The 11107-nt window shown below is 35.2% G+C and overlaps 1 protein-coding gene and 1 long non-coding RNA gene across 3 annotated transcripts in view; one reads left to right on the top strand and one right to left on the bottom strand.

The window, feature by feature from the left end:
• The window catches only part of LOC147763155 (uncharacterized), a 30553-nt gene extending 24979 nt beyond the window's left edge, over positions 1-5574 (top strand). For both annotated transcript variants that reach the window (XR_015333521.1, XR_015333522.1), the window contains exons 2-3: positions 4540-4646; positions 4894-5574. This is a non-coding gene — a long non-coding RNA (uncharacterized LOC147763155). The remainder of the gene's footprint in view (positions 1-4539; positions 4647-4893) is intronic.
• A 416-nt stretch (positions 5575-5990) lies between these two features.
• Positions 5991-10989, bottom strand: LOC106173336 (ubiquitin-conjugating enzyme E2 K). The gene is made up of 6 exons (XM_013554447.2): positions 10803-10989; positions 9228-9380; positions 8200-8282; positions 7674-7837; positions 6789-6853; positions 5991-6450 (listed from the first exon to the last, which is right to left on the bottom strand). Exons 1-6 carry the CDS (start codon positions 10863-10865, stop codon positions 6379-6381), a joined length of 600 nt encoding a protein of 199 aa, XP_013409901.1. The 5' UTR covers positions 10866-10989; the 3' UTR covers positions 5991-6378.
• Between the last annotated feature and the right edge of the window lie 118 nt (positions 10990-11107).

Genomic DNA, 11107 nt, shown 5'->3' with positions numbered 1-11107 from the left:
CACACGAAATGTATGGGAAAAGTGTACTTAAGAGAATTTTTTTTAAAATGATATCCTGTCTGCCAAAACCAAACATTAAAAATATTTTTAGAAACGCAAGATACTTAAGTTGTGAATATTTGCCAAAATCTATTTCGATAAGGGTAAAAGGGCCAAGGTTGATGCAATATTACGTAGCCTAATGGTTTATTCGCCAATAGGCCTATTTTTCGAACATACACAAAACATACACTTCTCCTCTCGAAAGGGTAGAAATTAAAACAGATGCGGCCACGTGATCGGATAGCGTAATAGAAGATCGAGCCCTAGGCCTACCCTCTGATAGGCCTATCAGGGGTCTCTAAAATAGTATGCAAAATTAAAGTATACAATATTTTTTATAAATTTCCTAGAGAACACTGTGGTCAGATTAAGTAGCTAGCTATAAAACAACAGACTGAGATGTCATTATCTGACTGTAAGATGCGTTTCCGAACTTTCAATAATTAGGCCTAGGCCTACTCGTGCTTAGGCCTATTTGCTTTTATTAAAAATAAAAAATAAAAAAAAATAAAAAAAAAATAAAAGCTAAATGCCCTGTCAGTGTTCATAGTGATTTCTAGCTGAGGTAGACCTACTTGAGATTTTTCATTTTTACGGAATTTACTCTTTGTGCCTGAGATAGGCTATAGCTAGTGTTATTTTAACCCTGTCGCATAAGAAAGTAGGCCTTAAACTTTTGTTTTCAATTATGATGCAATATGGACTGGATTATTGGACTACCACCACATATTTTTTTTACTTAAGAAAATAAAAAATGTAACCACCGGTAGAGTAGGTAGACTCCGGCTAAACGCCGAATCGGGGTCAAACGCCCACCTTTTTTCTCGTATTACGTAATCTCACGCGTCACGTGATGCTTTGTTCACTTCCGGTTTCTAGCAGACGAATCCTCCATGACGGCTCCAGATGACCACACACTAATAAGGTAAGCTTTTTACAATAATTTGTTTGTTTTTGTCTTGTTTACAGATATTAAGACTTTTCCTTAACATCAGTGACACTACCTACCAAATGCACGAATTAAAAAAACTTTGTTGGTGGCAGATAGGACGATATCAGAACTCGACACAAATGTCGATAGAGTCAGAATATGTATCACCTTTCCCGCCGAATTTTACAAATATATACAAAGTGACACTTTGGGGCATAATGCCTATAGCGTTTTGCCCCTATATTCTTCAACTAAAATAATTCCTAAAAGAAGCACAGGTGCTCGTTCAAGTATTTTTTAATTGCTTAGACTATCCTCAATTGCTACACTTACAATGATCTACGCGAAGAAAAGCCGTATTGGGTTATAGTCGTGGGTACTTCTTTAATTATTTCTGGGAACATAAGTAAATCGTTGATGTTTTTTTTTTCTTTTATTTGCAAATAAAATGGTAAGAACATACAACAGAAAGTCAGACAGAGGCAAATATAGTCAGGAAAACGTAACCGGCAGCTTTATCTGCAGTGAGAGTTCGGGGGTACTTCTGAAATATTTGATGTATTTTTCTATCTCAGTTGACAAATTAACCCCACAAATATTATCTGTTGCTTACTAAGTCCTACCGTAGTAACACAATTTGATTTTATTTGAATTGAACAAAGGCGGGACATAACGCCTATACTGTAGGTTGCTTGAAATTTAGATTGAAATTTAAAACATCAATTTTTTACATGATATCGCACCAATGTGCAAAATTTGAGAGCTTTGGCTGTCATATTTTTTCTATAATGCTCATTCAAATTTGACAACGAGCCATTTCCGTCGATTTTTTTAAGAGCAAGTTTCAGTTTCAGAACAAATAGTAATATGCAAAAGTCTCAGGCCCCAAGTAGTACGTTTGTCCCGACCCTTCCCAAAAAGAAAAATAAATAATAATAAATTTATAAATAAATAAAATAAGCTACTTATCAATACAATACAATACGTCAAATTACGTCACTTTACTGAGAACGTCACGTTACTGAGAACGCATAACGTCACAAGTGGTGAAACGTGATCATAGTAACACATTCCTTGGATTATCATGGATTCGCAGATGTTTCTTAGCTGCTTACTTATTTGCGCACTATGCGGCGCCCTTATAGGGCACGACCTTAAGAATTTCGGGTAGGAAAATTAGTGATTTGCATATTACAGAAACTAAATTTAAGGATGGTAAATTTGAAGTTTGTTTTTTTGGTGGACTGCTCGTTTACTGTACGTTGTTTAATACATTACCCAATGTCGGATATGTTATCAAGTTAACATCCGATAAAGGTAAACTACTACAGGAAAGGGAAAAGTCATTCACCTTTTCTCATTCCATCCAATTTTGTTTTAAAGCAATAAGTAATTTGTTAATTCAATTTGCATTACAGAGAGAATGACGACAGTGTATTTATTCGTAGTGTTTTCAATAACACTCCAACTGATCTTCTGTTCAGAGACGGAAGATCTTTTTATTCGGCAGTGAAATGTCGATTAGGTAAGTTTCCCCAATATTAAATATTTTATTTCTGAGGAGCGTACCTTTACGATTTTAATTACATTTAAGCACATTTTTATTTGAAAATAATTTCATGCTATTTTTTTCTTTTATTTTTTTGGTCAATGGGGGCTTTTGTGTTCGCAATGTTTTGAAGAAGTGTAACATATGTGTCTTCATATTGCCGTTTTAAAACAGACTGATTAACGTCGAGATTTTTTCAATTAAATTTTTTCAACAATTTCATTTTTGTAGTCGTCTTCAACAATGAAGACATCAAAGCCAATAAGACCGTCAACGTCAACGTGAGTGAGTCCAAAACAGGTTTTGCTGAGCGATTCATTGGCGAGAGCATTACTGCTACCCTCAACCAAACCACCAATGTGACAAACCTTCCTCCGCCAAGGATGACCAAAATCGTGGTCACATCTGACTTCATGTTGACAGAAGCAGAAAATAAAACTGGTATCAAGCAGGACGAGATTACAAAGGATACCAGCAAGATGACCGCCCTCGACTGCAAGACACAGTTCCCAGATGCAGTTTTAGCTCGGGCTCTGTGTAATGTGATGCAAAAGTACGAACTTTACGCGCGTACAATAAAAGAACTGTTGCTCCTTGCAGCAGACAAGTTCAAAACCTTTTGGTATGAGGCTGTGCACAGAACAATGAACACTGATTTTGTGGAGCCAAAGGTTGTGAACAATTTTCGCAGAGTACGCTATCGAGTCAGCTTGAGAGTTTCCTAATACTCTTTGTTCCTCGCCTTTGACTCGATTTCTATATGTGGCTTTGTACAGCACTTGATATGATATGAAAAAACTTTCAAGATAATTTCCCTGAACAGTTCAACTTCTCCATTTCAATTCCAAAAGTGGACATTTCCTAGTTGTATATATCACCAGTACTTTTCTATCAGTCGTTTCTTTCACGACGGCAATAAATAATTTTATTAAAATCTCAGTGTTGCGTTCGTTCGACAAAACTTGTCAATCTCGGGTTATATCCCCGTCCAATGAATTCATAAGGTGAGTTTTACATTAACACGTATGTCACTCAGCATCTCTTCATTATATGAAAATTTCTTGCCTAAAACATTGCTACACAAAAGCAAACAACGTTCCTTACAAATTGCGTTTAAGGATGCATAAGACACGAGAGAGAGAGAGGCTCGTGAAGATGGAAGATGAATTCCTTTATAACAAAACAAATAAATCTGACCGAACATCTTCAGGAAATACAGAACTCACCAACGGTCCCGAAAACCTAATTAGATGCACATTTAAAGATATGGTTTAATGAATAGAAATATCAGTCTTTTCTTTCACGACGGCATTAAATGATTTTATTTAAATCCCCGTGTTGCGTTCTATCAACGTATCCCTGTCATCTCGGGTTATATGCCAGTTTGATGAAGTCATACGGTGAGTTTTACATTAACACGTCAGCATCTCTTCATTATATGAAAATTTCTTGCCTAAAACATGGCTACACAAAAGCAAACAACGTTCCTTACAAATTGCGTATAAGGATGCATAAGACACGAGAGAGAGAGGCTCGTGAAGATGGAAGATGAATTCCTTTATAACAAAACAAATAAATCTGACCGAACATCTTCTGCAAATAACGTCTCGACGTCTCGTTACTGACGACGCATAACGTCACAAGTGGTGAAACGTGACCATAGTTACACTTTCCTTGAATTATCATGGATTCGCAAATGTTTCTTAGCTGCTTACTTATTTTCGCTCTTTGCGGCGCCCTTATAGGGCATGATTTTAAGAATTTCGGGTAAGAAAATCAGTGATTTGCATATTACAAAAACTGTATTTGAGGATGGTAGATTTGAATACAGTTTGTTTGGCGGGCTGCTCGTTTACTGTACGTTGTTCAATACATTGCCCAATGTCGGATATGTTATCAAGTTAACATTCGATGAAGGTATACTACTGCAGGATAGGGAAACTCTCATTCACCTTTTCTCATTCCATCCAATATTTAAATGCAATAAGTAAATATTGTTTATTCAATTTGATTACAGAGAGTATGACGACAGTGTACTTATCCGTAGTGTTTTCAATAACACTCCAACTGATCTTCTGTTCAGAGACGGAAGATCTTTTTACTCGGCAGTGAAATGTCGATTAGGTAAGTTTCGCCAATATTAAATAATTTATCTCTGAGGGGCGTACCTTTATGATTTTAATAACATTTGAGCACATTTTTCTTTGAAAATAATTTCATGCTATTTTTTTTTTTTTGGTCAATGGGGGATTTGTGTTCGCAATGTTTTGAAGAAGTGTAACATATGTATCTTCATATTACGTTTTAAAACAGACTGATTAACGTCCAGATTTTTTCAATTAAATTTTTTTCAACAATTTCATTTTTGTAGTCGTCTTCAACAATGAAGACATCGAAGCCAATAAGACCGTCAACGTCAACGTGAGTGAGTCCAAAACAGGTTTTGCTGAGCGATTCATTGGCGAGAGCATTACTGCTACCCTCAACCAAACCACCAATGTGACAAACCTTCCTCCGCCAGGGATGACCAAAATCGTGGTCACATCTGACTTCATGTTGACAGAAGCAGAAAATAAAACTGGTATCAAGCAGGACGAGATTACAAAGGATACCAGCAAGATGACCGCCCTCGACTGCAAGACACAGTTCCCAGACGCTGTTTTAGCTCGGGCTCTGTGTAATGTTATGCAAATGTACGAACTTTACGCGCGTACAATAAAAGAACTGTTGCTCCTTGCAGCAGACAAGTTCAAATCCTTTTGGCATGAGGCTCTGTGCTACACAGTGAACCCTGATTTTGTGGGGCCAAAGGTTGTAAACAATTTTCGCAGAGTACGCTATCGAGTCAGCTTGAGAGTTTCCTAAGTCTCTTTAATCCTCGCATTAGACTCGATTTCTATGTAGTTTTGTACAGCAGTTGATGACTTGTTGATATGAAAAAGTTTCAAGATAATTTCCCTGGACAATTCTGCCTCCCTACTTGTATATATCACTAGTATTTATTTGGTATCAGTCGTTTCTTTCACGACGGCAATAAATGATTTTATTAAAACTTGCGTGTTGCGTTACTTCGACGTATATTTGTCCATCTCGGGTTACATCCCCGTTTGATAATTTCATACGGTGAATCATCCATGTGATTGTTCAAAATTCACGCTTATTGGAGTTTAACATTTACACTTAAGCATCTCTGCATTATTTAAAAGTCTCTTACTTAAAACATGGATACACAAAAGCAAACAATGTTCCCTAAAATTCGCGTTTGAGAGGACGCATAAAAACGTGAGAGAGAAGTTTGTGAAGATGGAAGATTTTGTAACAGAACAAATAAATCGGACCGAACATCTTCCACATATACAGAACCCACCAACAATCCAAAAAACACAACTTAGAAACACATTGAAAGATATGATTTTATGAGTAGAAATATTATATCACAAGACGGCAAAAAAAAAAAAAAAAAAAGAGTCATATTTTCAATCATTTAATAAGAAAAACAGCAACTTCGCCAAATGATAAATAATTACTGTCACTACAGACCATGATTTAATTGTGAATCGTACAAATGATTCCAAGAATATACAATTTGCATGTCTACAGGTTTTTATGGATGATTAAGAAAAAACGACAGCGTTTGTATAAAACTTCATCAATTGAGAAAAAAAAAGGCCTTAGAGTTCTTTTGATTATGAAGACTTGCCATTGGCTGACATCATGTTTGTGTTTTTAGTCTCATTCTTGAAATGTTGTGGTAGGTATGGGTTGATTTGGTGAAGACTTTTAACACATAGGCATTGGTTTCTGTCTCTTTGTTAAGTCTTCAGTTTTTTTTTTTTTAAGAAAAAATTTCAATGTTCTAGCTTAATAACTGTTCTGCAGCTCTTTCCACATCCCAGTTGCAGGTTGAGAGAGCAGTTCTTGCTCGGTTCTGAAAACAAGGAATCAAAACATGAAGTGTTCTTATTTAAACACCTCCCTTAAGAATAATTAAACATAACACAGATATATAATATTTACTTAACCAAAGAAGAGATACAGAATGGATATGTTTTGACTCAAAATCCCCCACATCAATGAACATTAAATGAAAATGCTGTCAACCACTTGATAAAAAGTCACAGCTTTAACATGATATATAACCTTTTTAACATGCCTTGCCTGTATTGCTGGCAACTGCCTTTGGCTGTGCTTAGCCTCCCATATCAACTGACCATCTGTATGTAGTATAATTTATAAACTACTATTGCATAACTCTACAATACTCACTTCTTCAAATCCCATGGAAACTGCTTGCTTTAACTTTTCAATGAGATCAGGATCTCTATTACTTGCTAAAAATAATGCAAAATTACAATGAAAAAGCACTTCATGTACTATCATTATTTAAATGTTTTAGTGTCATTTAAGCATTTTAGTTGTCATTTTATATAAACATTTTCCTCGTGTACTTTCAGTCTGCATATCAGTTATGGCAATGGGTTAAGTTTGACAGCATATCATTTACAACAACGTGGTAGTTGTTACTGCATATCATTCATGGCAAATGTGTTAAGTGTGACTGCATAGATATCTATATCTGTCATGGCAATGTGTTAAGTGTGACTACATAGATATCTATATCTATCATGGCAATGTGTTAAGTGTGACTACATAGATATCTGTATCTGTCATGGCAATGTGTTAAGTGTGACTACATAGATATCTGTATCTGTCATGGCAATGTGTTAAGTGTGACTACTAGTACATTGATATCTGTATCTGTCATGGCAATGTGTTAAGTGTGACTACATTGATATCTGTATCTGTCATGGCAATGTGTTAAGTGTGACTACATTGATATCTGTATCTGTCATGGCAATGTGTTAAGTGTGACTACATTGATATCTGTATCTGTCATGGCAATGTGTTAAGTGTGACTACATTGATATCTGTATCTGTCATGGCAATGTGTTAAGTGTGACTACATTGATATCTGTATCTGTCATGGCAATGTGTTACGTGTGACTACATAGATATCTGTATCTGTCATGGCAATGTGTTGACTGTGACTACATCTCAGACATGACAATGTGCTATGAGGGACCTGTGACACAGAAACAAAATTTGCTGAAGTAAGGTCACTATAACAGTGGAAAAAAATTGTGCACCTACCTCCAGCATAAGCATATGCCCAATGCCGTGCAGTTTTCTCAAACATTGCCCGGTTTTCTTTGTATTGTTTTGCTACAACTGCATCTTGTGGATCATCTGGTTCTGCTGCACCAAGGAGAGCTTGTAGGGAAATCAGAACTGTCCGTAACGTCATCGCTGCAGCCCTAGAAAACAATATTTCAATGTTAAGTTAATGGCGCTGTCTGTGAAATCACTGCTGCATCCCTAGAAAAAAAAGACCATTTAAAAGCGGGATAACAGACCTGTCCATAACCTTAACACCACATCTCTAAAAATATATCATTATTATGTACCCATAACAGCATATCTACAGTGCAGATCATTTCAATGTAAGGATAACAAAACTGTCCATCTCATCTGGTCTTTCTTGAAACTTCACTGTTCTTAGGTCTAATTTAAATCTGATGTTTACTCAACTTGGTTTATACTAAATAATCTCTACTGCAGTGTCTGAGACAATTATGAGAATTCCCATCATTTTCATGCAAGGTGTTTTTGTACTTACCACTGATCTTTTAAAATGTCTAAACAGATGGCACCTGTCACTGAACTGATATTTGGATGCCATATTTTTGTTATAAAGCGTACCTGAAAGACAAGTGATTGACCTGGGTCATACCTTATTACAGCAAATCACAACATGGAAAAGCCAGATGTGTGTAGAACTCAAGAAAACAGTATAAATATATGTAATCCAACATAATAACCTGGAGTCACAGTCACTTGACTCTGCAGATATTTATGTTAGTCTATGTAGGTTATAAGCTATTCTAGTCATACTTAACAGCTTAGAACTATGTATAACATCGATTTGCTTTTACACACCATTGCATTATTTATAGTCAGATCTGTGCATTTTCACCAGATGCAAATGTTATGAAATAAATACAAATTTATATAATCAGTATTTTTTTCTTTTTCTGGACTTTAATTTTATGATATAACCTTCATGAGGTGAGATCGCATTTTCACCAGACGCAAATGTTATGAAATAAATACAAATTTATATAATCAGTATTTTTTTTCCTGGACTTCAATTTTATGATATAACATTTATGAGGTGAGATCACTCCTTGGCTATTTTGTGAACATATTCACTAGAAACAATCTCTTGTCATGGGTCATAACTAGTGAATACATACCCTCAGGATTACACATCCACCTATCTCCACAGAAACAGGTACTGTTTGTTTATAATTACAGAGAGGATTTTGCATCCTATAGGACCACAAACCCAAATACAGTAGGAGTTATTTCTCCATAAAATCAATAAATTCAAAACTGAAAGGGGAGCCAACAAAGGATGTTTGGTAAAGTGCCATGTGATTTCAAATTTGGAATATTTTTTTAACAATGCTGACACAAAAAATATGCATGGTGCCCATTATTTGGCTTTATCCCAAAAAAATAAATATAAAGATATAAAGACTTTTTTTACCCATGTATAATATAAAGACAATAAAACTGACAGATCTTGTTGAAATATTGATTACCTTTCACACATTCATAAGGGTGAAGAACTGTTTTGCATACCTTAGGTGGATTAAATGGGTAAGTCTCTGGAATCTTTATTTCAAGCTGGTATTTTCCTCCTTCATATGGGGTATCAGGTGGCCCTGCTATCTCTCCTTTTAATTCTGTGTAAGTGTCATTTGTTAATTCTACACTAATTTCAAAGCTTTTCACCTGCAGAGGAAATAACAAACATTTTACAAAATAATAGATGCAGCAATTCTTTTTGGCAACACAGTCTGACTGACTATTAATTTTTATATTTATTTATTAATGGCTGAATAAACTCTTATCTTATCTAATTATGTATCAACATGCAGCTGTGTTAAAGTACTTTTTGTACTGCACATTATACCTCTCAAATCAAGGAAACATAATGTTCACCAAATGCTTATAATTAGGCTTCGTTCACATGGAATGTCTATTTTCTAAATTCTATTTTCTATTCGCGGTATGTCTTATGATCACGGTCTGTGCCCTGAATATCCCGCCGCGTAATTACTGGCAGCGCGAGCCAGTTACTTATAGTAACTTATAGTAACTGGCTCGCGCTGCCAGTAATTACGCCGCGGGATATTCAAGGCACAGACAGTGATCATAAGACATACCGCGAATAGAAAATAGAATTTAGAAAATAGACATTGCATGTGAATGAAGCCTTATATACAACTATCAATTTTTTTGGCAAAAGGATTCTAGTGATATGATACAAACTAAATTAATTATAAAGACAGCACAGTGGCTAACACACACACACACATGCATGCTTACACACACATGTACACACACACACACATACACACACAACTGAGTTTAAATAGGTAAACATCTACAATGATCATTGTTGTAAATCTGGTTCTTTTTACTGCTTGATAAGCTTGTTCTTTTGTTATTACCTTTTCAAGTATTTTTCAAAGATACATACAAAAACAGTTTAGCTATCTGATACTATAAACTGAGCAACTAACCCATTTACTTTCACCTTGTTATACAACACATACACTTGCATAATAAAAAAATGTCATAATGTATATACTGGCCTATAAATTCCCCGCCGCCCAAAACTATTGAAATTTACAAATTTGCATTTATTTCAGGCAAGTACTGTAAAATTAATCTCAAAATAACAAAATGCAGCTTTTATACAACCAGTTATTTCTTTAAATTATGATCTATCATTTCATAACAGGCTTTTTATAAAGTAAACACCAACAGAATTTAAGACATTCATCTCAACATATTTGTAGAATTAAGTCTAATATTTAGTATAAATATAATTGCTGGGCAATATTTGCACTCTGGACTCTTCTTATGAGTCCGAGTTACGATGAAATTATTTTTTTCTGCTGAAATGATAATAGGTGTAGCCCTGAGTGATCATTACAAAATAGCAAATCTTCTAGGAACAAGTTATCTCAAAGTTACAAGCTATTTGACAGTATCACTGGCTATTCCTTTTACTCACTAGAGGTTGAATATACACAAAAATCAGCTGTTATGTTTTGACAAGCTTCGAAACGTTGTGATCAAATACACTCAAGTCAAATGACTGCCCCAACATAACAACGTCGTTTTTAAGTTGAATAAGATTCCTACCTCCTCGCTTTTCACAACCTCTTTAAATTCTCTTTTTATCCGAGCTACTGCTATATTAGCCATTTGTGGCTTAAGCGTCTTTTTATCTCAAACAACAAGTTCAGAATCGTTGATCGAACCTTTACAAACTGAAGTTTCATGAATTAGGTCAGATGAGTACCGGAAGTAATTACTAAGATTGGGCATGCGTATTGAAATATCGTCTCCCCGAGAGAAAATTTATTGTGCTAAAAACGCCAATATGATATCTCTATGGGATAAAAACTGTACAGAAGCATAATGTTGTTCTTTATACTAAATTTGTG

The sequence above is a fragment of the Lingula anatina genome, chromosome 3, assembly GCF_051362555.1.
Source record: "Lingula anatina isolate TDL-2025a chromosome 3, LinAna3.0, whole genome shotgun sequence".
Lineage (NCBI taxonomy): Eukaryota > Metazoa > Brachiopoda > Lingulata > Lingulida > Lingulidae > Lingula > Lingula anatina.
Note: the sequence above shows the minus strand (reverse complement) of the source record. Positions and strands in the feature narration are given on the sequence as shown.

Excerpts from the sequence above, each read along its gene's own strand:
- LOC106173336 (XM_013554447.2), bottom strand. The coding sequence starts at position 10,865 with ATGGCTAATATAGCAGTAGCTCGGATAAAAAGAGAATTTAAAGAGGTT. Across the intron at positions 8,283-9,227 it reads ACCCATTTAATCCACCTAAG|GTACGCTTTATAACAAAAAT; the intron begins GTATGCAAAACA and ends CTTGTCTTTCAG. Across the intron at positions 6,854-7,673 it reads GGCATATGCTTATGCTGGAG|CAAGTAATAGAGATCCTGAT; the intron begins GTAGGTGCACAA and ends CATTATTTTTAG.